Consider the following 27,643-nt stretch of genomic DNA (forward strand, 5'->3'; position numbering starts at 1 on the left):
CATTATTGTCGGTTTGCCACATCAGTCAGGGTATCCATTAGTGCATTGTGAGACAGGGACTGCATGGTCAATAATACATCTCATGGCCAGTGAACAGCCATGACAGGCTACAATTATTTAAGGCTTTTACACAAAGCAAAACAACAGCACAGGTGATTTGTAGAAATTGTCTTGTGGTAGTAAAGCTCCTAAATGGGTATATGCTAAAGCCTGACATCTATTGTGCTGGCAGTTTCAAATCCACCAAACTAACTAGACAACAGGTGTAGTTTACTTTACTCTGTGACAATAGTATGTTGACATTTTTTGGACCGCAATCTTTGAAATGCTATTGAGAGCCAATCAGCTGCTCTAAAGTTCTGTTCTTTATCTACCACTTCCTCAGTCCACACACAAACTTTTCACATCACGTGAAGTAAACTTACTTTTCTTTCCACATTTCAGCGGGGGACCACCCATTCGAGTGCGAGTTCTGCGGGAGCTGCTTCCGAGATGAGAGCACCCTGAAGGGCCACAAGCGCATCCACACTGGGGAGAAGCCCTATGAATGTAACGGCTGTGGGAAGAAGTTCAGCCTCAAGCACCAGCTGGAAACCCACTACCGTGTGCACACAGGTACTGTATATGAACAATATCAAAACTGGTATCGGCCACGAACGCGGCATCGCTCAGGCTCTATTGTGAATAATTTTACCCTTTCTGGATTGTAGCCATCACATCAACCAATTCTGTAGAGGTTTCATCAAAGTCTTTCACATCCCCTAATTTGAGATGAGTGCAACTTTCTATCCATTGCCCCACATAATAATACTGTGCTAAAGCATATTGATGTAGCATATGGAGGCCGTTAAGGACTCTGTTGTAGGAAATCCAAGTTGCAAGGCACAGACTAGGCCAGATGAATATCTCTGTTGCTGTGATACAGTAGATGAATGTCTCAGAAGACTTTGTATTGATCCCAGTATATTTAGAGCCCCATAAAGATGTTGACACAGTGATAAGCTGGCTGCCCTGCAAAATGAGTGCATGCCACGTACCAGATTGAGTGAGGATACCATGAGTGCTCACCAGGATGGCGCACAGCCAAGGCTTTATGCCTCCTCACCATCTCTTTTTCTCTAACCCACACAGACACACACACACAGCAGCACCCTCCCATCTCCCATTCAATAAGCCAGCTGTTAAGCCACACTATCAAGGCAGCCTGTCCAATAATTGCCCCCCTCCACCCCCCAACCCTTTTCCCTTTTGTATGGGGGGGGGGGGGGGGGGGCTTTGCGTTAAGCCGAAGAGCAACAGCAGATAACAAGAGCAAGTGACAAGCTCACAGTCAAAGGCCACCTCTCACAAAAGCGAGCTGCTTGATGAATCATCGACACTGGCAAGCTAACCTCCCCGCCCCCTTCTCTCCACACATCCCAAATGCCAATGGCAGATCAATACCTGAGCCCCATTTGCAATTCATTATTAGCTGGTTATTTGAGGCTAGCCTGTTTACAGTCTGGTTATCAATATCATCAACTCCATGCAGGTGTCCACACACAGCTACAGAAAAACACACAGCGACCTGCAAACGTTGTATTTACGCTTATTGGCTAAATGGCACCGTAACTCGGCCCCCACAGAGGTCAAGGTTAACCAGGGCTCCAAACGAACAGTCAGACCAAGCAGCAGAGGCACGAAGCCACTCATTTTGCCAGTTTACACGTGTGAGGCTCCAGCTGAAAGGTGACAGCGAGTGCTGGGCCAGATCACTTCCGACAGCTCATTTCAAATGGCATTGGTAAAGGTCAGCATTTACATGTCTAATTTGCGTCTGTCGACTTGAGCGCTGGTGGATTATTCCCTGCCATCACTCAAATCATTAGCACATTTAGGATGGCGGCTGTTGCTGAATTGAAATGTGCCTCTTGAATATAGCAGCCCCCACAGCAAGAAAGCAGTGTTACACTTTGATTTATGACACCTTCAGGAGTTCTCCATGGCAATAGCTGTATTTCATATGATGTCTCAGAGATTAGTTGATTAGATGTGATTTGTAAAAGTAATACCAAGCATTTAAACATCACATTTTCTCACTACCTGAAATTGTGTCTCTCTCAAGAGTGAGCTTAAGTTTGTTAGTTGTTGACCTGTGTAATATAAACATGACAACATGATCTGTTTGCATAGATGGTTTTGGTAATGTCGTAAATTCTGAGTGTGTATTATTTGTATAGGATATTTAGTTAGTTGCGCATTTGATTAAACTAATTAGTATAATTATTTTCCCATTTATTTCTGTTTCACAGGATGGGGGAAAAAGCCCTGCTAGGTTACAAAACCCTAAGTTCAGTGGGGTGATTTTAATAAAGGCAGTAACTAGAACTGATAATAGTCGAGCACAATTTTAAAACAATTATTTGTCGTCTGTCAGGGGGATTTTGATATACCTGACTATGTTTGACATTGTCTGACATAGGTGAACAAACTCCACCACTGTATTTGCATGTTTTTGTTCTTCTTTCTCGTAGGCCTGAACCAATTATGGGAGACAGTCAGAACGACTTTAAAGAGCCATTGTGATCTTTTACTGCTGCACACTGCTGTTCAGGAGACAGTTGGGAGTTCACTCTTAGATTTTGACTTGTCACCTGCTGTGTGCGCGGTCCAATTATCATAACAACACCACAATTTCTTCGGCCAACAGGGTGAAATCTGTGGTTTCTAAATTAGTGATAATGGATGATTATTCTTTCCTGAAGCCCTGACATAAGGACTTTTCTACTCCTCAACAGGTTTCATGTGGTCGTAATGGTAAAAAGACTTGAAGGATCATTCAGTTTGATTATAGCTTGGGTCTTACTGTAGTTTTTGCCGACATTCCTACAGCACAAAGAAAATGGAAGAAAACCAAGCAGTCAACACACAGGTTTAGCAAACATTGGATGGAGAAAAAGCAGGCATACCATACTTTCCTTAATGCAAGTACAGGTGATAGCTGAGTTTGAATGACAGAAACAGCTTTGTTTAATAGATTTCTGGATTAAATGCATGTATTTCCTCGTTAACAACACATTTAAATAAGGGCCTATACCTTTGTTGTCTTGCACTATGGTTAACACAGAGGTTGTTTCCAACCCCACCCTATCATCCTCAGGTGAGAAGCCATTTGAGTGCAAGCTGTGCCACCAGCGATCCAGGGACTACTCTGCCATGATCAAGCACCTGCGCACCCACAACGGCGCCTCTCCCTACCAATGCACCATCTGCCTGGAGTACTGCCCCAGCCTCTCAGCCATGCAGAAGCACATGAAAGGCCACAAGCCCGAAGACATCCCCCCAGACTGGCGCATAGAGAAGACCTACCTGTACCTCTGCTACGTCTGAGAGCGGGGAGAGTGAAGAGGGGGAGGGTACACGTGAGGGTGGAGAAGGGGTTGAGGTTAGGGGAATGTAATAGAGTGGATAGGAGGCATGAAGCTGTGGTGGAGTCTAGACGATTGAGGAATGTCAACGGCGAGAGACTTGAACGCAAGAGGGTTTGTTTTCTCTTTTTCTTGTCATGCAAAGACGACAGTGACCGACAGGGGTAAAAGGGTGGTGATGATGGGACCAAAGTGCTAAGAAGAGGAAGACTTTGACACGGAGAGGTTCTCCACCATTGTTCGGATTCACCGGGTCATTCACTACATCTGCGACTGTGTTATTGTTTCAGGTCATTTCATGCAGCACCACAAAGCAACCGAGCTGCAAGCAAGTGACTTTTTTTGGATGCTGCTGCCACAGTGATGAGAAGGCAGATTCTCAAGGGCTATCTGAACCTGCCCATCCCTGCCATCAGGAAGCAAATTCTCCACTCGTTTTTTTTTTTTTTTTTTTTTTTTTTCATTCATTCATATTCTTTCCAAACAGGAGGAAGATTTTATTTTTGTTTACTTTGCTTTTTGCTTTCACCACACTAAGTCATCACATGAAGGATATGCGAAAGCATCAGTTCAGTTCATTGCATCATTGTTGGCTTTTTAAGCATCGAGGAATTGCTGACTTTCAGACGCCAAAATTCTTCCCCTTAAGGCCACAATTGTCCACAAGTTATCTTGGATAAGGACTCAGACATATTTTCAGTTGCACCATGCCAAATACTGAATTGAAGAAACAAACAATCCACAGTCTGAATGAACTGCTTTCAACATGCCCCTAATATTTTTATCCTAATTAGGAAATGTATACTGCAATTATCATCATCATCATCATCATCATCATCTGCCTGAACAGGAGCCACAGATGTCTCCAGTTTTATTCACAAACCTGTCCATACATGAGAGCCCTGAGATCCCAGCGGTGGCAATAAGATAGCCCCTGAGAATCGGCAGCAATGCCAGTAGGCATATGCAGTAGATGAAACAGCTGAATTGGAGGGATGGGAGCACTAAAATACTGCAAACCAAGCACCCATTTGGTTGTAAGGGAGAAGATGCGAGTGCTGCTCTTAATTGGATCTCCCTAGTTTTCTCAGTAGTTTTCCTGGTTCTGCATCTGCGTCAGACGACGGCTGGAGAAGGTCGAGTCACCACGCGGTCCCACACGGTTCTCCCCTGAGAGCCAAAGGCTAACTCGCGTCACTTTTTCATCGTATATTGTTTTTTAAGCTCTGCATCATCAGTTTATCATGGCTTGATTGCACAGGTAAAACAAATTACGACAACAGTCTCTGTTTGATGTGTGCAAGGTATATATTTTTTCATTAAATCATAACTTGCTATTACAGTACGCCACAATAAACCCAGCCTATTTCACCCACTCAGCAATAGATAACTGGACGGCTTTTATCCACGCACATTTAACCGGATGACTATCATTATCTCACACTAATGATGAACTACACAAACTGACACACAAACAGTAACTCTTTGACCACCACAGTGATGGAAAACAAAATGGGAAAACGCTGCTTTCCATGGGAGTCCTGTGACTTTGACTGCTAGTAGTGAATGTTGAAGAAGAGCTGGGAACGCTTTTGCTGCACACACATTAACATTGTCAAAGGTGTTACAGCAGGTTGAAGACTGTTATATGGAAACAAAACATGAATGTGAACGACTGTAAGCCAGGTTCATGTAAGGCTGTGTCAAATTACATAATGTAGCAGGTTAATGCTGCCTTTCATTCAAAGTCAGAAACCTGTAATTCCATCCATGGAGGTTGCACCATCAACCTTTGAAATGATCTGCATTACTTATGTAGTTATATTACAGCTATTGTGTTTAACTTGTTCATATTCCCAAATATATTTGCACTGAATTAAATTGCCAACAGTGTTTTCAGTAAAATGCAGTGAAATTGTTGTGTGTGCTACACTGTTTGTGTTAGATACATGTGCACACCATGGCATCTTGGAAAAACAACATCATCCTGAACATTCCCGCTCATAAATTCAATGCAACTCAGGAGGCAGGAATTTCTCACTTTCTGATGAAGTCTCAGCATTAATGCAGCACTAGACCTGTATGGCGTACACAGCCGCTGGTATTAAGGTGAATCTAAGGCTTTCTTGAACATCACTGCATGTCATAGCGTTCCCTGGGTGATCGCAAATCCAAATGGCCGGTGGAAAAGGCTTAGGGGGCGACGAGTAAGACGACAGAATAAATCAGCTCTTTCTCTGTGGTTTTGTCCCTGCACATCGTCTCTCTTGTCTCCTGTTGTTGCTGTTCTTGTTATTATTGACCTTGAGTTTGATCTCAACACATCGTACTTGAATTACCTCGTTTTTGTGACCTCATGTTGCTTGTGTATTTTTATTTTCCCTTTTGTTTCTTTTTGTTTGTTTGTTTGTTTGTTTAAGCGTATGTCAGAAAGATGCATTGCACAATATGATGAAGCAATGTATACGTAGAAAAATTAAGTGCCACGGTGAAGAGATTTGTTTGTTTTTTCTAATGTTGTGTATTTCTTTGTGCATTATTTGTTACCAAACTTGGTATTATTAACCCCGCTTGTTAAAGAGCCGGAAGGTTTGGTCATTTGTTATAAAAGCTACCTCTAAGTTTTTTTGTTTTGTTTTGTTTGTTTTGGCAAAAGCACATTTTTGTGTGTGTGTGTTTGTGTTTTGCATTATTTCATCATTTCTATGTCATCTCATGTTTTTTTTTTTTTTTTCAAAAGTTGATTTATGATTGTGTTTTTAAGCGAAATGTATATAAAAGGATACGAGATAGCAAAAGTATCGGATGATAGGATGAGAAAAGTCATTGATGTGGATGTTATTCTTCTCTTATAGTCTCCCCCTGCACCCCCAACCACAGAAGAGCAGAGAAAGGAAAAAAAAAAAAAAAAGCAATTTTGAAGCCTTAAGTAATGAGTACAAGGGATGTGGCAGATAAGAGGAAGTACTATTGCTTTTGAAGAGGGTTTAAAAACAAGAATTTAAACTTGAAAATCTGTGAACAGAATTGTAGTTTTGTAATGTGAAAAAAAAAGAAGGTTCATCAAAACACGCTGAACCTCCCAGAACAGGTCATATTTGCAGTGATGCAGAGTGCGTTGGACAATTGGAACTGCAAGTGGTAATCAAAAAAGAAAAACCAGAAGGTTGAAAATAGAGATTCTCTCGGCTGACAAGCTCTCTTGAGAAATGTGTATTCCTGAACAAGAGCCAACAAAGGCAATTTGATATATAAAATTGTGATATTTTTGTATTGAGTGTCAGTCTTTTTTCCATTTGTGGAGGGTTACAGCAGGGCACAAATATTTGTATTTCCTTTTTTTGTTTCTTTTTTTTTTTTTACTTGTTATTTTCTCTGGGTGTGACTCATTTTTGCCTTGCTCCTCTTTGATATCGTTGGACAAAAACGTGTGTGAACATATTGTAATAATAAGTGTTGCTTTCTGGATGTCAATTGCATTGTAGGTGAAGGACTAAATCTATCTGCCACAAATTTTACGAGTGTGTCTGTATGTGAGAACGTAAAAAAAAAACAAAAAAAGGAAAAAAAAACATGCAAAAAAAAAAGGTGATAAAATATGGGATGGCAGAGGGGCGCTGCCAAACCAACCAATTAGTACTTGTCATTCACAATTTTTCAATCAAACTTGACTGTCAACATATTTTTTTGTTTTGTTTTTGTACTTGAAAAAAAAAAAAAAAAAGAAGGGATGGCATGTCCCGTGGTGTCTTGCCATTTTATTCTCAAACACTGTGAGCTGAGGGGGCTTTTTCCCACCCTCATATAATATCCACCCACTATAATATACCCAGTCATGGCTCAGTCGGAACCACCACAATGCAAGACCTGTTTAGTCACATTTATTCCTATATCATCGTCCTCTGAATGTTTTCTACTTTTTTCGTGCGGGTGAAAGAGTGCGTCAAGGAGTGTGTAACTGTGTGCGTGCGTGTGCGTGTATTAGTGGAAAAAATGCACTAATCAGATCAGATACAAAATAAAATGATATTCTATGCCACTTTTTTTTCTCTATGTTGGAAAAAAATATATATATACATTGGCATCGATATAGTTCTTCCCTCAGTGTTCCTCCGATGTTTCTGTACTATCTTTGTGCCTAAAAATGGAAATTGTTCAACAAAAATATCCATCTATATCTGCTTAGTTTCTGTATTTTCAGAAGAAAATAAAAACGGTGACTCCAGCAACCTAGGGATGTCATGACTCTCAAATTTTTGTTTTTTAATCCTGAATAGAGCAGGGCTTTTTTTTTTTTTTTTTTTTTTTTCAAGGACTGCAATAAATCCTTAATGCTATTGAAATAGCAACTGGGATTCTGCATTCCCCTCTTTTCTTAGGCCGTACTCTGTGATTGGCACCCAAAAGAATTTATTTAGCGACACAAAAATAAGCATGGGGCAAACAGGCTGCAGTGGCGAAACATGTCTGGGAAGAGTTTTGGGACAAAATCTGCTCTGTGAAATCGTTTTCCTGCGAGCAAATTTAGTCCGAGTCTTCTCCACTCAGACTTTCTGTTGTAGTTTTTTTTTTTTTGTCAGCAACAGGTTTGCTGATGAGATCTTTATATTTGCGCTTGAAAAGAAGAATAAAATGTAGAAAAAAAAAACCTCCATTTGGGCAGGTTGGCACATGGGTATTCCCCTTCTGCTCTGCTTCATTTTTTTTTAAGTACTTTTTCTTTTCTACTAAATGCATTTAGAAGGGGGTGTTAATTTTGTCAGAGGAATCATGGCATCCCTGGAGCTGGCACTCTGTGTTTTGGTGTGGTGTTTCTAGAACAAAGTAGCCATTTCATGCAGTGTTGCAGTGCATGTGCCATCAAGGTCTAGACTAAAAACTGTTTGAGTAACAAAGCACCAAGACATTGTATTTTTTTATATTAGCACTGAGGACCAATTGCCCTGTCGGACCAAGCATAACAAAGCTTTTTATGTAACAAAGCTTTTTCTCTCTCTCTCTCTCTGTCTTTCCCTGGCTTGTCTGTGTTACTTCTCTTCTCCATTGTTGTGACAGCACAAGTGCCAGTCAAGTTGCTCTGTATTAAAAAAAAAAAAAATAGTGTTTTTATTATAATTTGAATTGTTATAGTTTTTGTCTACCTCAGCACCTAATCTTAGCCTAATCTTAGAAGGTGCCCAATTATTATTTTTTATTTTCTTTATTGTGTTCTCTTATTGTTGTCAGTTGTATGAGTTTTCTTTTTTTTTTTTTTTTTTGGTTTTTTTGAAATTTGCATTAGAGCTTTGCAAAGGTCCTTTGTCTTTTCCAGCGACAATGTGCTATTTTTTCTGTGGCAGTGCGTTTCCTGTTGACCTGTGCCACCAATCTATAGCCACCATCTGTTGATATAGAGGTTGTTCTTTTTTGTTTCTTTCCATGTAGAATCAGACACATCTCTTTGTAACATTTCAGTGTTTCTCTGATGGAGTATGAAAAAAATAAAAAGGAAAAATAAAAGATTTAATGCTGCAGGTTCTCTTCTCCATGTTGTCACTAAAGTCAATGTTGTGCCTTTGATAGTGAAGATATAAAGAATATTTCTTTTTTTTTACATCCTACTAACAGTAGATTGTTTTTTGTAGTGATTTTTTTTTTTTTTTTTGTATTTTTATTTATGAGTCTCATAATAAAAATCAAATCATGATGTTCAGTTGTATACTTTCAATCTGCAGTTAGAAAAAAATAAAAAATGGACTACATGTTGTCTGTCTTAGCCCCCTTTCTGGCTCTCTGATTTATTTCCTGATTATTATTATTATTATTATTATTTTTAAGAACAGAAAAATGACCCTAGAACCTAACAGAATAATATCTTTAGAGCTATGTGATCTGCTTTTTAATCATATACACTACTTTTTGCACTACTTTAACAACATTAATTGTGTAATTGTGTGCTAGCAGTTGTGCAAGTTTTGAAAACCGAACAACATAATTTCTTAGTTAGTATATGCACAAGGTACATATGGCACAACACAATGGCATATGTAAACATATCACATGTAGAGATTCCCAAATAAAGTCACATCCTAAAAGCTAGCGTGCAAATGCACCACTCTTTCGAACACTTGTCATTTTTATAATCGAGTTGTGCTTCATATCGCTACTGGTTGTACAGTAATGTTGCAAAGTGGATGACATCATGTGAGCAAAGTGCAAAACATCCTCAGAACACGAGCTGGCACAAATAAAGCGAAAATTGCATTCGTTTGAATGATCTTTTTATAACTATTTCGAAGGACCTGACTAGATGCCACTGCTCTCGACAGCCTGCTCTGTGTTTCCACAAATGTTCACAATTAAAGCGCATTCAGCTGTCTGGCTTTACGCTCACCACCAGGCTGTTTGCCACCTTTTCTCACTCATAATGTGCTAATGGTAGCTACTGCAGCACTTCAAGCCTCATAGCCTTTTGTCTGTTCCGCCTCTTGCACCATAGAGGTCATAAATGGTATCATTAGATATGCAGGGTGTGTGTATGTGTGCACTTCTATTGTCATGTATGCGTGATTTGTCATTAGAAGAAGCGAGCAGAGATACAGAAGCTTATGCATGGAGATAGATGGACCTGAACAAGGTTTATTCTTTTTTTGTGGCAGGCTGTTATCATGTTCATGTGTGTTTTTGTTGCATTTGGAGTTTATTAAGCATGAACATTTTCACATACAGTGCACTGAATGATAGCTGTTTTGTGCCAGTGTGTCAGTTTATATACAGCAACAAAATGTTGAAGGTATTGTTCAACATTGATGATTCATATTGAAAAGAAACATGATGAACCTTTTCTAAAGGTTATTCTCCATTCCTAACTTGGTATTACCATATCTTCCCAGTGTTTATGTGCTGAAAATGCTTGGAAGTGAAGCGCCATGTACTTCATTAACATGCTCAACTGTGCAAAATCCCTGGTATGGTCCTTTAATGTGTTGAAGTTTCAAAGTGCATCAGACCAAGTAATAAATCTTTCTCAGTTCTGCTTGGTTGCTGTAATTTCAACCCCAATAAAGCTCAACAAGACGAGCCCGTCTGTGTATCCAACAAATAAACGTCACATCAAAAGTGTCTTCAGTGTGTCCCAATAATGCCACTATATTTGCTAATTTCCTCCCTCTGGCACACACGATCAGATCTTGACTTCATAGGAGGAAAACACTGGAAACTAATGAGGCAGCTCTCCACTTTCCCCGGTCACTTATGCATCCACCAAGTACACCAATAACACGCTGCAGCTCTGTGGTTCTGTTTTTGCCTTTTCTTTTTTAGATTTTGGCATAAAACAAAAACAGGAAATGAGAGAAAACCCTCTCATTGTGAATGTTTTTTGTTGGACTTGTTGCTTTAGTGTGACTTTGATCTTATTTCTGGGTATAAGGAAGGAAGAGGCAGGGGTAGGGAATGGTTTGCCAGGGTGGTAATATGAACAGGGACTTTGTGTTGCAACATGAGGTCTCAGTAATAATTTTTTGACTCACACATCTAAAGACTACATTCTCTAGATTACCAACCTTCACCACTAAAATGATCATCCTGAAGGTTAAACATCATTTCATTTCAAATGAGGGTTGGAATTGAACTTTCTAAAACAGTTTTAAACCAGGCTACATAACCTAGAGAATATAATTTGAAACTTATTTTACTGAATCTAAGATGAGGATGGGCATAAAATGTGCTCTAAAAAGTCTGCCTGGTCTTGACAATAATCACTTCAGAATAAATTTGATCATCCCTGTTTCTAATTAAGTCACCATAATATTTTAATTTGCGCAATTTCTTAATTCCCCTAAAAATTACCAGACATCAGAGAAAATATTCTTGCAAGCAAGGGATTCAGTTGGTCTTGAGGGGATTTGGACTTCAGAAGGAGGATGTCAAGAGGAAGAAATCATACATTTTAGATCTTTGGCTGACACTTAGCTAGAGTTACCCAAAGGTGGCAAAAGAATACGCTTGGCAGGAATACTGGTCCTGTAAGCTGCCTGATGGGAGCATTAGAAATAGTAAAAAACCTAAACTTAACTTAAAAAAATTAATGAGACTTAAAAGACAGGTGTGATTGGACAAAGACAGGCACATTATAACATGAATAAGACGTTCACGCTTCTTTTAATTTCATTTTATTTTTTGATATTGTCACATTGCGTTTTCCTCTTAAACAAAAGGATGAGATCCATAAAGCCTGTCTGCCTTAGTCACATTCATATGGACGCTGTTAAAATTGTAGCATGAGAAAAATAATAGGATCAATTCATTACATCTGGTATCATGTGTTGACTTTCCTCATTAGAGCAGAAGATTTCATATGTGAATACCAAAAAAATGTAATAAAATATTCTACGTTTGCATTTGTTCTAAATTATTTGGCAGGAAAACAAAAAAGAAAAAAGCAATAAACTCCTGTGTAAGACCACTGAGAACATAAAGATGTCTCTCCATCGATGAAGGAAAACTATTGTGGTTGTGCACGGTGCCATCCTCTGGCTGTTGTGTTGAACAGCATGCATTAACACAGTGATTGACCAGGCAAGAATTTTTACATTAACAAGAGGTTTGCATTGCATTTGAATTTGGAAGTCACAGAAACACACATTTACATTACATGTACACATTTTACTACAGTGACTGGTTTAGCTGATTTTTTTACATATAAAACATATCTCTACTTTTCTTCATAACTTATAGCTGGATAAAATCCAGGGTAATCTTATTCTTATTATACACAAACACTTTGCACAACACGTTTTGATTATTCAGTTTGTGGTTTGGTGGTTTTTGGTGAAGTCTTCTGAATCCATGGATATATTCATCACAAGGGGACATGCAATGTATTTTTTTACAGTAGATCATGACCATTTATTATGCACTGCCATGAACAATGAAAAATAACAACATTATCAGAACTTTAACATACCTCCCCAACTTGTCACTTTTTATTCCTTGCTGTGTATTAAGGTTGGGGGTCTGCCCACATTTTCTTCAGGTTTTATTCTTTATCGCAGTAGCTTGTTAAGGTTGGCCAGTTGAGGTGTCTACAGGTAGATATTATTGTACTGAAATGTATGAATTTTGTTGTACTATTCCAGATTTTACTCACCTATCTAGCTCATAATTTAGTTCTTATAATTACTGTAAATAATCGTTAGTATTTAATGTAAAAACTGTATTAAGCCATTATTGATGTTTGCTTTTTACACCCTGTTTTACACACTTGTTTTTTGTTTGTTGTGTTACTGTTATCTTTTTTAATCCTTCAAAATAATGACTCATGTTCGCATGTATAGGTGTACAGGACAGCATGGCTGTTGGGACTCACTTAACCTTTGTAAATATCTAAGCCCCAGTTTCACGAACTAGGCTACTTCACTGTTCCATTACATTACGGGTGCTTCCCTGTATCCACTGAGCTGCACAAGGCAAACAGCTGCTACGTCTGGCCTTTTTAATTCCATGCTCTATCCAATGAGCTTTTGTCCACATGCGTACAGCACAAACAATCAGGCGACCTGCCACACTGACCACAGTGTGCCCAGTGTGATGCTGTAGGCCACCATGGCCACTAAGTAGACTCTGAAGAGCAGCACGTCCAGCACGTAGCCAACCTGCAGCCATTCCTTGGCAACTTCCCGGCACCTGTCCCTCTTTTCCAGGAAGTGGCGAATCGCTGTCACTTCCTGGAGGATGTTGTCCATGACGGGTGGGGTGTTGTCCCTGGAGGGGGGCAGGCCAAGTCCGAGCAGTCCGCCCTCTCTGTCATGCTGACTCAGCCTTCGACCTATCTCACAGGTGTGGTGATGGGTGCATCGGGCTGCAGGATGGATCAAGCATTAGATTAATTTCTGTCACAACACAACCATCAATAATAATAATAATAACAATAACTACAAGCTAAATAGCTGTAAAATGCTGTGGCTCCCCAGTGGATGAAATTCTAATATTTTTGTGAGCCCCGTGATTTCTTTTAGTTGCATCACCAAGCTAAAAGTTCTGCGTGACAAACATCCAGTCCATTAATTATTCAAAGAGGATAAACCCTTTTCATTTGTATGAGTCCCATGACTTTTATTCTCTTGTGTTAAATTTGATACAGCCTTTTTATCCCAGGTACTAGCAAGGTTGTACCGTACGTGTTTTCACCTGTACCTTACCAGTCCCATAGTTGTTGTCTTTGTAGTGCTCTAGATCAGAGGCCTGTGAGGACAGTCTGGAGCAGAGGCGATGTTTCTTGTGGATGCAAAAGAGAACTGGAGCTCTTTCAAGAACCAGGTACTTTACCCAGTGGGGTACAGGGGTCTGAAGGTCCTGCTTGTGGACCAAACGCACAATCAGCACGGTTTCTGTCAGGCTGATCACCAGTAGGGCCATGCACACCACGAAGTACACACCTACAGAGCAGGTAAGATAAGAGGAAGTGTTTGGTAATGACCCCCTTGCACAGATATACTGTAAAAGATAGCACAACATACTGTTCTCTTGATGGGGGCATAGTACCGATACCATTCCTGTATAATATCAGCAGGGCTGGGCTTCTAAAAATACATATTTCCAGTCAAAATATCCTGTTCTCAATACAAACAGCTGACAAGCAGTAATGGATCACAGTCACCTATCAGTGGGGTTCCTATGGCTGTGGCAGGCAGAGTGTCAGATACAATGATGAGAAAGACAGAGTAGCCCAGCAGCAAAGTGATCTTGAAGGAAACTCTCTCTCCACTGTCTGGCGGCAGGTAGAAACCCACGATGTCCATCACCATCAGGAAGATACTGGGCAGCAGCAGGTTGACGGTGTAGAACAATGGCCGCCGCCGGATGACCACCTGGGAAATGTAGTTCAATTAACGACTCTCAGTCTTAACTTTCCCCTAATGTTAACAAAAATACTTTTAAAGGGAAGGAAACTGTAAAACAGTGTGAGTCATCTCCTGAAGACAGGTGATGGATGTTACACCACCTTGAGTCTTGATTTGGAGTGTCCTGATTGTTGTTTATCTTCTGCAGGTAAATTAAAATTATTATTATTATTATTATTATTATTATTATTAAGTGCTTGGCTGCATCATATCTGAAAAACTATTGAGATGAAGATGTTAATTGTCATGTCCTAGTACTCAAAGTGATGCCATCAATAGACCTAAAGTATTCAGTTCAGTATAATGTACACTGTAAATGTTTACATTGGAAATCACAGATATTCTTTGTTTTGCTGTCAAAATACTTAATTATATAATATAATAATAATACATTATGATAATACACATGTCAATTAATCATTAAAACTCTTGAAACATGCACCATATTTTTTTTTTGTCGAAGTAATCTTTGAATTAGGTTGTGATTTGGAGTTTTAATTAACTGCATAAAAGCCAATTTGTCTCCATGAGCTTAACGTACATCTGAATAAATGTATTTTATGTATTGTATTTTTAAAATTAGTGTAACGTAGCTACAGTAGGATTATCGTTTTCAACTCCAAGTCTGTGGCTGCTGCTGTGTTTCAACATTATTTATAGCTCCTCCGGACTAAAATGGCAGCTCTGCTCTGTATTTACTCATTGGTGTTGGTGAATCATGGCATCCAAACTCTATTGATGGTGGCTTTTTATAGTCATCCCACGCACACATAACTCAGAGTGAACCTACTCAGAGTTGATTGAGTTGGTTTGTTTCAGAGTTCAGAGCTAAGTTGAGTGTTTGTTCAAGCTCCTTTCAAGGAATACCCCCCAGTGAAAGACAAAGTACATATAAAACAGCAGGCCGCCAGGTCACCTAATGAGAAAATCTTTGAGGCAAGAAGAGCCGGTTCACATTTATGCTACATATAACTTGAAATCGTTTTATATACTCACATGGAACTTCATTTCAGCATAATAATCATCATTGTCCACACTGAAGATCTTGTAGTTGGACAGTATATGGAGAAGCTCCCACTCTCCTTGGTTCATAAAGACACTCTTGTCCTCCCTGAGCTCCTCGGGGCTTCGCATCAGGGTGATGTTGATGTCATCAACTGCAAATCGAACACAATGTTGGGAGCAGCGTGAAACAGTCGTGGTAACAAGTTAACCTTTACCTACCGCTCTTCTCTCCATGCACATGTCACAGCAGGAGAGGGGTTATCAGTGAACAGAACAATTGTTCTGCTCATGTCTTGACTAGAGGTGAAGAAAGTGTTGGCACAGATTTAGTCATAGTCTGCTTAATGTACTAGATTTATTTGAGTGATGTTGTTGCATTACCAGAACATAGCAAATAATAAAGTATTTTTTTTGTATCTAACTGGAAACTGTATTCCCAGGCATCCTATATAGCCTATAAGCACAATCACATCTTTTATACAGGAGGATAAACATGTAAGGTATACTCAGAAAAACACAAATGTATAATCAAAATGTTCAATCAGATTGTAAATGTGTAAAATTAAGGAAATGATGTCTCACTTGTATGGAGCCAGCTCTGGAATGTGAGGCTACATTTCTGGACATCAAATGGGAAATTGTAGATGTTGAGAGTGCAGGCTGTGACAACCTGGATGGGCTTATAGTTGCGCACCAGTCCATCATGTGTCACGTAAACATAAGGAATATCTGGAGATTTCCCCAACATCCACGCTACAGGTTAGAAACAGAAATAACAACATCAGTTCTCCTAAGAATCAAAGAAAAAGGCTGGTCGAAAATTAAAAGAGGAGAAGAAATTATATTAACAGCAGCAGCTCTTACAACTCGTTGATGAGGATGTCAGGAACCCACACATTAGCTGTGGGTATAGAAACCTGTTTGACTTCATCAAAGTCTTCTGGGTTCCAGACCAGGAATTCATCAGTCCAAGCCTAAAATTAAAGTATTATTAACATTATACAAATATAATGTTTTGCACAGTGTGTGTTCAGAGAAGTTCAAAACTTGCAATGGCGATCTTACTAGGTGACATCTACTAACATTTACTTTAAACACGGCAACAACTGCATGTGGTCCCATTAAGTGTAAAAGTGAGGTCAGAATGTCAAGGAGAACACATGGAAGCTGTGGGACTATTTTAAATTAACAGTGAAACAAACACCAAGAGAAAACACAGTTGGAGTGCTTATTCTGTCTGTTTCCCCTCATAGCACTTTCAGATGTCTATGTCGTAGCAATGAAAGTGAAAACCTCAACAAATGTTAATTATTAATATTAGTATTAATGTATTTAGTATAACAGATAGGATTGATGTTTAAAACCCATCACATTGTCTATGATGTCTGGGCATAAACTGACTTTGAACAACAGTGTTTATGGGACTATTTACAGTAGGCTACATCTTAACATTTTCAGAAATCCATTTGTCTTACTTGTCTGTACCACACATACGTTGTCAAAACCTGGTTCTTCTCATCCTGTAACAGAGTTGTCAGAAAAATATATTCCTATTTATTATCAGACTAGTACAATAATAAGACATATACATTGACGACAGTCTCTATTAAACCCACAGCAGATTTTTTCCCCAAGGGCCCCATCCAGCCATAATGTAGGGTTTTTACAAACTAAATATAGTCCCGTAAATCCAGTGAGGTCTGCACACATCTGCATGGTAATGATTCACATATGGCTAGTTAAACAATAATTAAAGTACCAGATTAATTTAACACCGTGGATGTGTGAATTTTTCCATTTGTCAGCATAACTCACCACATTGAGTATAGAGTAAACCATGAGGTCTATGGCCACTATTGTTGATGTCCTCCAGTCTTTCACTGGCCTCACTCCTTTCTTATAACCGGCACTCAAAAACTCTGACAGACGCACTAAGGTGGCGTTGGCAAATCTTCCTGTGCTGCTGCCCAGTTTCTTCACTGCAAATTAAAAAAACATTAATTGTTTACAGGGTCTGAATAAGTCTGATATACAGTTTTATCTGTTACATTGTTAGGAAAGATGTCCCAAGCTGATCCTATAGATAATTTAAAATTGGCCAAAATAAAGCCAATGAAATAGCAGTATATATATTTTATATTTATTTCTACTTTACTTTTGTTGATGCAGATCTGACTGAGACCAAGCTCATCTACTGCCTCATCACAATGGTGAGTTCCAGATGCAAAGATTTAAGTGAAGCAGCTAGAGCTATTCTAGTGCAACTGCAATTCATTTACTTTACTCATAATAAGTAAAGCTGCATGGTAATGATTCACATATGCTACAGCAGTCAGTCTTTAATTTATATATTTATAGTTTAGCTCTATGTTATAATTGTTTAAAATAAACTATACTGTTAGTGTTAATGTAGAGTTATTAAGTTGTCAAGGAAACAAAAATATATAAATTGCAGTGGTTTAGCGTACACTAGCAGTAGGATGTTGCACCTATAATTTACTTAGTTGACAGTTAAGTCAACTAATTTATTTATGATTGTGGCATGTGTAAATTAACTGTGACTGTGTGCTATATTGTAATTACTATTGAAATCTCCTAGAATTATAGATTCAAGCAAGATTGTTCATTGTTAAGTTCTGTATCTTCAGTACAGATTAAACAAAGTGTCTCTCTGTATTTTAAAGTATCTCATAACTCAGTATTTCACAATGTCTTGGTAAACTTCATAAAATAATTACCAAAACTAAAACATATTTGGACAATTAATTTATCACAATAACAACCACACTACACACTGTATTACTGTGTACTGCGTTGCATGTTGCTATTAAACATTCAACAAAAAAGAGTTACCACAATTTCACATGCTGGTGATGCAGTGCTGCTGTGTCAGCTCCTATGATATGAAATTAAAAATCGAAATTAGTGTAAAACAGAAGCTGCTTTACCTGTACATGCTCTTGATGCTCCTTGAATCAGAAGGAAAACGAGTACCATCCAGGCTGATGACAGTCTCATGATGCCAGTTCACCTGCGCTTTCTTGTTCTGCTGTGGAAATCTTCCTGCAGCTCTGAAAGGCCTCGGGGTGGCTGACACACTCCATATCTATCCACTATATCCATCTCTTTACTCACATCCACTGTTAAAACCTTGTTAGTGCCATTCAGCTTGTGTGGGTGTATCCATTTACTGTGATGCCACTCCTCCTTGTTTAATACAGCAGCAGCTCACTGAGACAAATGGAGCTTAACTGCGTGCTATTATGATTATCAGTTAAACTGTTAAGACAAGCGTCAACTCACTTACAGATGACAATGTTTGAGGATTTAATGTCGTCCATCACATTATAAAATGGCCTAATTTCACTTTATGGTGCAGTCTCCAGATTGGAAATTTCAAGATGCAAATGTTAAATGATTGAATGCAAAATTTTTTATTTGCTGTTGTGTGCAGTGAATAAAACATGTTTAAATACACATAAGCAAGTATGTGAAAATGAGAAAAAAGCACAATTAACCAAGAGAGATGAAATATCAGATTAATTTCTTTATTTATGATTGAATATGATCCAGTCCTAATAAAAAATATATGAAGCCAGTAGCTTTCAGCAACGTGTGGATTAAACTCAGCAGACCTTAAGTCAAAACTCAGGTGTTCTTTATTTCTTTGGACTGTAATGCCGTGTTTTAAGATAAAAGTGAAAAACATGCAGATTCCTTTTTTTTTTGGAGTGAGAGGGTGCGATTTGTGTTGAGCGTTAAGTGAAAATGAGCAAAGCAGCTTGGGGGCAGCTGTTGGTCATCACCAAACATAATGTTTCTTTTTTGTGCCAAGCAACATTTTCAAAAACAGTTTCACATTTTCTTAAGTCCAGTACATACAAGCTGAATAGAGTTATAACAAGATATTTCTGCTTTCACTCCTTAGTTTAAATTTCCTGTAGATGTATTTGGTGTCCTACTCTTCAGCTGTAGATCTACATCTGACAGTGTAGAAATAATAAACATGAACATTTGCAGTCTCCTAGGGCGGGTTTCATTCAAATATTTTTTTTTATTATACATAGTAATTTGATAATGAACTGATTGAGTGATCTGTCTACTGAAGAAATAAAAAATGATATAATGGTTGTATAAACTTTGAGTTGTCTTCACATCACAGTCTAATGAAGCCCAAGGCTTTTGAGATGATATTGATATACCCAATAAAAGTGGTTACCTCAAAGACAGCAACAAGGCAGTGACTAAACATTTATCTTCAGCTCTGTTGCATAACATCATGTAACCACATACCCAGGAAGAAGAGTCTCACAGCTACTGTGAAAATTACATTAATGTGGATCTTTCCACTGGCAAGTTTTCTATGATGCACTTTTGATATTCTTATCACGACTATTAGGAAACCAACAGGGAATAGAGACACAGCAGCTGAGCTCTGAATGGGTTTTATTGATCTTTTTTTTTGTGGCAGCGGGATGGAGATTAAAGTATGAATACAATATTATAACATCACATTGGCACTAAGGATTTTCTCCAGAGAGCTGCTTTGTTATACAGTATCTTTGAGTAAATCTTCACTGTCGGGAATGCATGATAACAGACCCAATACAATAATGTCTCTGTCAAACCATGATGTTGCTATACGGTGACACTGCAGTATCTGGAGAGAAAATGCGAACAGAATATGAAAAGGATAGCTCTACTTTCAGACAGCAACCTTTGTAGTTCTGGTGGTCCTTGATTATATTGTCTTACTCACCAACATAACATTTGAGATCTGAAAACACAGTAACTGAAAAAGAAGAAACATTAACATTCAGACAATGATACGGCTTAGCCAGATAAACAGATATGTACAACTCTCAAAAAAAGGTACAATTGTTCTTTTAAATAAATGTAAAGTGAAAAATGTAATAAAAACAAGTCAGATTTTGCTTTTATTTTGATATTTAAAATAATAAGAATAACAAAAATGTACCCCTAACCTAAGACTGCACTTTTTGTAGCTCTTGAGGCTTTTTGTCCTGAAAGGTAGATGGCCCACTCTTCTTGAGCAAACAGTTGAACACTTCCTCCTCCTGACTGCATATTTTTCTATAGATGTTTCAAAGGATTCTTGGATGTGTTATAGACAGACACAGCAGAGCAGCCCCAAAATATAAACCACATCCGTTTTTTTTTTTTTGTTTGTTTTTATGTTTGTGAAAATCAAGCTTATGCAACTCTCCTAAAAGCTTTGTCTCATTTGACCAAGAGGACATTTTCCCAGAAGCATTGTGACTTGTCAGTATGTATTTTAGCAAACTCCAGACTTGTCTTGTTTTTCTTTGGACATTCGAATCCTCCATGGAGCTTGCTTTCTCTTAATGGTGCATTGAAGCACTCATGTCTTGCAGTATTGAGTAAAGGCAGAGCTAACTGGTTAGTGCTAGGGTTAATGTTGGGGTCAGGTTAAACATCACAAGAACCAATTCAGGTCAAGGTTAGGTTGAAGGTCATGTTAAAGCCTTGTGATCTTATGCTAACCGCTCTGTTTATATACGGTAAACACCATAAGCAAGAAGTTATTTACAGTGTTCAGAAATGAGAACGTCTCTGAGTGTGTGGTCAGGCAAAACTCCAGCTGGCCCAGAGCATCAGCAGAGTACCAGCATACAAAGCCAAAACCAACAAGTAAACCCGGAACAGGAAACAGTCGAGTTTAGAGCATAGGGCCAGCCAGTCGGCCTGGCCTGAAGACTCAGTGTCCTCCTGGGATAAGGCCAGACGGAGTGAAACAAGCTCCTGGAGGAGCCACTCCAAGCCAGAGGGAGCATCCTGGATCTCAGGCAGGGACAGTAGATCCTCTTCCAGTGATGATTCAAACTCATAATCTACAAGAAAAGGAACACATTTAGCTTAAATGTGAACAATTAATGTAATTATCTGTAATTTCTCTACATGTGAACAGTCACTCAGTTTATTCTATTTGACTTGACTTTCCCAACCGGAAAACAAGAAGTGAATTGACTTTCTCAAAACTTAATTTCACTTTTGACTCCAATGAGCACATGGTTTAGGCATCAAAAAGGTTATAATGTGTGATGCATCCAGGCAGTAGGATATAAAAAAAAAAAAAAATCTCACTCATTTCAGTTTATAGTTTACCTCCGGTTGAGTTGACGTGGTCAAAGGTTTTGATGGAGGTTAAAGCACTCTCAGTAAAGCCGTGACCAGCTGAACCGTACTTGTCCAGCAGGCAGGCAGATATTGACATTTGTCTGACCTCCTTCTCACTGTGATGGAGCAGCTTTACTACCAATATAGATTTGATCAGACTGAGCATCAGCAGGGCCATGCACACTACAAAGAATACACCTGAATGGAGATGGGAGAGAAAAGAAAAGCTGCTAACAGATTCATTGTACAAAAGCTAGATCATGACCGGTAATCAAAAAAACTGTGTTGTATCATTGTCATTCTTCCGGTATTTTATCTAAATTCTGATCTTTTTGTCATGGTTAGCTAATGGTTTACATTTGGGGTTTTGACACACAAAAAGAGGAGTAACATGAATATCCTTTTATGATAATATTCACTTTAATAGGACAGAGTACAGTGCTAAATGTTAGACCTACATTGAAATCTGTGATGTGATTGGATTATTGTTGTTTTGGATTGGTCATTGTAGTATTTACCACACCAAACATATAATAAATTACTACATTGCAGAAACCCCTCTGCATAAATAAGATTGTCTGCTGGAGTGTGAATTAACAAATATAGAAAGAACAGGATACCTATGAGTGGAGTTCTGTCCGCAGTGGAAGGCATTTCATCTGTCAGGTTAACCCTGAAGACAGTGTAACCCAGCAGTATGCTGATCTTAAAGACAATGCGTGTACCACTATTCAGCGGCAGGTAGAAGCTAATCACATCTACCAACATGAGGAAGATGCTGGGGATGAGTAGACCCACCACATACAGCAGGGGGCGTCGGCGGATCAGTACCTTAATGAGAGATAAGGAAAGGCTGATATCACACAGAGTTAAAATGATTAAGTCAGTCATTTAGAAACAGAGCAGTCAAACCATGCAGGTAGTTTCATTTATATTTATTTTTACTTGTCCAGGTTTTAACTTAACTGCATCTGAGATTTCTGCTATTTTTCATGTCATGCTCACTGTCAAGACTGTGTCACTTGGTTTTTCTGACTGTGATAAGTTGAAATGTTTGCTACTAAAACAGAATATAGAGATCAATAGAATTTAACTTGTGACACTCACAAGATTGCAAAAGATTGCGAATTTAAGCTTTTCCCATGTTTTATTAAGATTTTTCTTGGACCAGAAATGATTCAAAAAACAGATTCACATACTGTTCACTGAAAAAGTTTTGTGCTTCTTCCAATAATATTAATAAGCTGTCGTTTCAGGTTAAACGGCACACCGGTGCTCTGGTAAGACTACAGAACAAATTATTCAGTGCTGAAGTTGGGCCCTGGTTTCTCTTTGCCTGTCTACTGAGTCAGTAATGTGGGTATGCAGCTTGTATTTGCACCAGAAAAGTTGGAGAATTTGTTGTATTATGTACAACATGCCTCTAAATGTTCATTTATGTGGTGTTATTCAAGTGTTTGAACTCTACAGCTTTCAGGTGTATAATGTAGCTATTAGCTGTGTTATTTCGTAGTCTTTGATTTATACTAATCACTCACCATTTTCGTTAAAACCTTCTCATAACTGAAAATGAACAAAACATTTTCCAGTAGAAAACCTTCATTTGTATAATGTGCCTACCCTTATCAACAAAGCTGTAATGAAACAATATCCCAGTGAGCCATGAAATGCTCCATTACCAAAAAGCCTTCGCCCTTTGAGCTGAATAAATAGCAGCCCTCCTTGCTCTCCACCTGCAATGGGCTATGGGGCCATTTTCCTCACTACTAACAAGAAGTCCATTGATCAGGCAGCCACTGAGACAGTCTCATTATGGTTGCTCACCCTCCCCTGTCTATCAGCCTCTCTCTCTATATGTCTCTTTACTTGCCAGAAACAGCCTCAGCCTCATCGTTTGGCATTAGCTCACTAGCCCGATCCATGAAGGTCGCGGCCAATTGCATTACACATTACAATTCCACCACACAGGACGGCAAGGGGGGGGGGGTGGCGGCCCACAGAGGGCTACAGTTTAAAGCTCACCATCAATAAGCAATCACTGCCTTTAGAGTGCAGTTACTCAGTCCCTAGGAATGGCTTGTTAAAGAGCTGTTATACCTCCACAATATTTCACGATTAGATGGTTTTTGGAATGTTAACATTATATAAAAACCTGCGTAAATCCTAGAATGGCGTGAAATTTGAGCTTTTTATTCTCCAACTTTCTTATTTTGATGATTTTCTTTATGATAAATGTGATGATTGAAACAATTAGTACATTGAACTGGATGTGGGCATAGTCAGTTTCATCTTGGTGGATTTGCCAGTAGCGTGACGGAATGGACAGCAGTTCCCATTCGCCATCATTCATGAACTCCCTCTTATCATTAGCAATGGCCTCTGCACTCCTCCACAGAGCCAGGTCTATTTCCTTCACTGCAGAGGGAGAGACAATGAAGAATAAAAGTAGGAAAATAAGGAAATAATAAATAATGGTTTAATATCTTTTGGTTCACAGTAATGGTTTGCTGTAGATTTTATATAGATAAATTGATTTTACTTACACTATCAAACATTTTACTCCTTAGACTTTGACTTCCTGAGATATTGCTTATAGTATTTTGTTATTTCAATAGTGTGAGCACTGGTCTTAATTCTGAACCAAGCTTCTGACTATTTAGCATGAAGGTGACTGACAGTTCCTGTTCCTGTGGTATTTTGTCAAACTGTAATAAAACACTGTTCCTCAAAGATTTAATAACTTGAATTAACTGATTTGTTTTCTTCACCACTTTACTGTATGCAGGAAACAGACCTGAGTGAAGCCAGCTGCGGAAGGTGAGGCTACAGTTCTGCTTGTCAAATGGAAAGGCATACATCTCCAGGCTGCAGGCCAGCACCACCTGCATGGGCCGGTAGTTCTTCACTGAGCCAGAGGAGTTGACGTACACATAAGGGATCGGAGGAGACTTTCCTTCATCCACACTGGGAACACACATGAAGGAGAGAAGAGGTAAGGTGTTACAGTATCTGGACAACAGCTGTCAAGATTAAACATAAGCATCAGTCATTTCTTACAATTCACTAACGATGACGTCAGGTATCCAGATGGCATCAGATGACAGTGAGATCTCACTGATACCGTCAAATTCATCTGGGTCCCAAACCAGAAACTCATCAGTCCAGATCTGAAAACATAGAAGGAACTCCGTGGTAAGATATATTCAAATAATTGAATATTTTTTTAATCCTTGAATCCTGTGAGCGACTTTTACAAATGACTGACAACTGTATTGCATAGCTTTTTTAAAGCTGTAGCCTAAGATGCAGCACGCAGTAGAAACACTGGAGGCACAGATAATTGGGGCTATTTTAATTAGCAAGATATGGATTTTATAGAGGAGATAAATTGTTGTTTTCTCCACAGATTTAAAATAAGGAAGCACTGGGGTAAAATGAGAGGCCACATACCTGTCTGTACCACATACTTGTAGTAATACTCTGTGTTTTTCCATCCTGCAAAAAGAGAAATATCTTGATAATACTTTAACTTTAACTTTAACAATGCCATTGTTTTATAGCATATTAAGGCTACTGAAAAGAGCAGTTTGTGTTGAATTAAGAGAACACAGGGCATTGGTCCAGCCTAGTTAATTGAGGTTTACATACCACATCAAGGACAGACTGCAGAATGAGGTCTATGAATACAGTGGTGGGACTGGTCCAGTTGTGAACAGGTCGAACTCCACAGTCGTATTTCCTCAGGAGGGTCCTGGTCAGCTGGTTCAGAGCTGATCTCTTTGGCTTCTCTGGCACACATTCAGCCAGATAGACTAAAGGGAAAAACCAAATGAACCGCTGCCTTTGAGCAACATTTTTCTTTTTTGTTCTTATTGCAATTAATTGCCACAAACTAAATTAAATCCTGAAATACTGTTGGTCCTGGGGCTTTGGAAGAAATATAATGAGGCGAAAACAGGCCCTTAAAGGCATAAATATATGTAGAAGGGAACTCTAAAGGTCCTTTGACTTTAACAGAAATAAAAAGATAAAACTTACTTGGTCTCTTGTTTTTCTTTATATTTTTCAGACGTAGGTCAAAATGACAAGAAATGGAGTTAGAAGTGAATGTAGTGCATTATTACAAATTTCAAGTTTCCATGCTTTAATCACAGTTTTATCAGCAGCAGATTCCTTCAAGAAGCTGGGAGCTCGAGAAGTGCACTGGTTGCCCAGATTCAAACTAGTAATTGAAGCACCAGAGATGTTGGAATGACCCAGGATGTTGACGTCAGATGATGGTTTTCCAAAAATCTTGACAGAGATTGCTCCAAGTACAAAGTCGACATTCAGCAAAGTAACCTAGTAAGTAATCTTTTGGATGCCCAGGTGTAGATGAGTCACCTGACCCAGCCCCTTGTGATTTCTAACTCTTTCCTAAAATCAAGGCCAATTCATGCTTGGATTCGGTTACAAGGATCAAGACAACGTGATGAACGGGAATGAAGAGCTTGGCAGCCTGGAGAAAAGGTAATTTTGGGGGTGTTAGATGCGTAAAATAGATGTACAGATTGCAGAAGTGCATGTAAATTGTTTCTAAAGAAAAAAACATTTCTTTTATTTCTGTCAAAGCAAATGAACTCCTTTCATTCATACAGTTTATTCTGTGGTTAAAAAAAAAAAGTGGGTAAAGGAAATGGGGCAGTGAGGAGTATCAGGGGGTCCCTCAGTTCACTTTTATCCCTCAGTAACTCCAGCCCTGTAAAAGATTTAAGGGATGTTTGAAGTACAGTACATGCTTATAGTAAATCTAGGAAGACTTCCTAAGTTTATCACATTTTTCACATACTGTTAAAATTATGTTTTAATTTTAAACTACGACGACTGTTTAAAATGGTGAAGTGTATTTATCAATACATTAATTATTTAGATGTATTTTATTATGTTCATATATCATATTAAAACATCCTGCTGATGGTTGAATTTATAACAGTGACAGTGAGTGCTGGAGTCTCTCACTGTCCTAATGTACACAAGATAATTAGGACGTCAGTGAGTCACAAATAATGGTTCAAAATGTTTGAATTCTAGAGTACCTTCAATAAAAGTCTATTATTGAAAAAATACTGTTTAACAAATGCAATTTTTTTTTTTGAGTCAGAAAGAAGAATCTTACCTGAGAACAACAGTATCAGCCAAATCAGAGACATCAAGTGAAAAAAATCAGTCTTCCACAGGTGGAATCCAGGTGTTGCATCCAAAATACACACAAAATACTTAGAGTTTCATCACACAGAAGCAGTACTGAGTGCAGGGGAAGAACAATGAACAGGGGGATGCAGACATTTTGGTTGCACTGATATTGATTTTCCACTGCCTGGGTAAAGTGATACATGTAATAATGAAACACGCTGGAGAGGAACCTCCCCGAGGGTTTGTTTAGTGCCAGTTTATTGCTTCATTACAGAGGATTGTGAACATTTAGGTAGTGTATGTGTTTTTGTAAAGGTGCTTTTTACCAGAGCAGAAAAACACCAAAGACAACATGTTGTGATAAAAAACTCCTGCATGTTCATTGTTCACCTCCCTGTAAATTACATACCCCAAAATATTATTTGATCACAAATTACTCTCAGAGGGCTGCAGAATCTGTATAACACAAATCTAATGAAGATTAATGAAAGTGCTCAGTATCAGAAAGCACCAGTGTCATAGAGTAAAACAGTGTGTTTAAAGCTGGAGAAACAGATCAAGCAGACGCAATATATTGTTCCACTATGTGCTTATTATTTGAATAGACACTAACATAATGAATGTGCAGTGCCGATATAGTTTATACACAGGGCCTCAGTAGAAGTGTGAAAGTTAAATGCAGCCTAATTACAAAGTATAGCGTCTAAAATAAAACAAAAAAATTATATTAAATATGTATTTTAGCACTTTGTTTCTATTATAAACCTACACTTCCAGTCACAAGTTTGAGTTCTTGATCTTTCTTTCCTGGGATATATGTATAAGTAGGCCCTGTGTTGTGTAGCTCATATGCTTAATCATAGAAAGGCCAATACAGGCTTTAGTTCACTTCTTCAAACAGGAAACAGTGTGATAATAAACTAAACAGACTTTACAGCTCGGAGACATGCTGTAAAGAAGTCATTTCAATCTGGATGGATTAGACCCTGCGCTGTCACTCAGGCGTCGAGAGCGCGC

General features: G+C 38.7%; 3 protein-coding genes across 3 annotated transcripts in view; 1 reads left to right on the forward strand and 2 right to left on the reverse strand.

Annotated features, from left to right (window-relative positions):
* Positions 1-8,920, forward strand: part of zbtb16a (zinc finger and BTB domain containing 16a) — a 119,678-nt gene extending 110,758 nt beyond the window's left edge. Inside the window, exons 6-7 of the mRNA XM_026371258.1 lie at positions 445-615; positions 3,140-8,920. Of these exons, the coding sequence (XP_026227043.1) occupies positions 445-615; positions 3,140-3,369 (401 nt within the window). The 3' untranslated portion in view covers positions 3,370-8,920. The remainder of the gene's footprint in view (positions 1-444; positions 616-3,139) is intronic.
* Positions 8,921-12,937: 4,017 nt separating this feature from the next.
* On the reverse strand, positions 12,938-18,313 carry htr3a (5-hydroxytryptamine (serotonin) receptor 3A). The gene is given in 10 exon segments (XM_026372404.1): positions 12,938-13,248; positions 13,589-13,825; positions 14,047-14,257; positions 15,287-15,447; positions 15,878-16,037; positions 16,039-16,048; positions 16,160-16,269; positions 16,771-16,815; positions 17,111-17,274; positions 18,244-18,313. Coding segments are annotated over 10 exon segments (1,479 nt in total).
* Positions 18,314-20,902: 2,589 nt separating this feature from the next.
* On the reverse strand, positions 20,903-26,980 carry LOC113171020 (5-hydroxytryptamine receptor 3B-like). The gene is given in 11 exon segments (XM_026373378.1): positions 20,903-21,168; positions 21,443-21,652; positions 22,075-22,285; positions 23,712-23,869; positions 24,249-24,418; positions 24,512-24,621; positions 24,905-24,949; positions 25,103-25,266; positions 26,610-26,661; positions 26,663-26,709; positions 26,953-26,980. Coding segments are annotated over 11 exon segments (1,461 nt in total).
* Positions 26,981-27,643: the final 663 nt, after the last annotated feature.

Source organism: Anabas testudineus, chromosome 14, assembly GCF_900324465.2.
Source record: "Anabas testudineus chromosome 14, fAnaTes1.2, whole genome shotgun sequence".
NCBI lineage: Eukaryota > Metazoa > Chordata > Actinopteri > Anabantiformes > Anabantidae > Anabas > Anabas testudineus.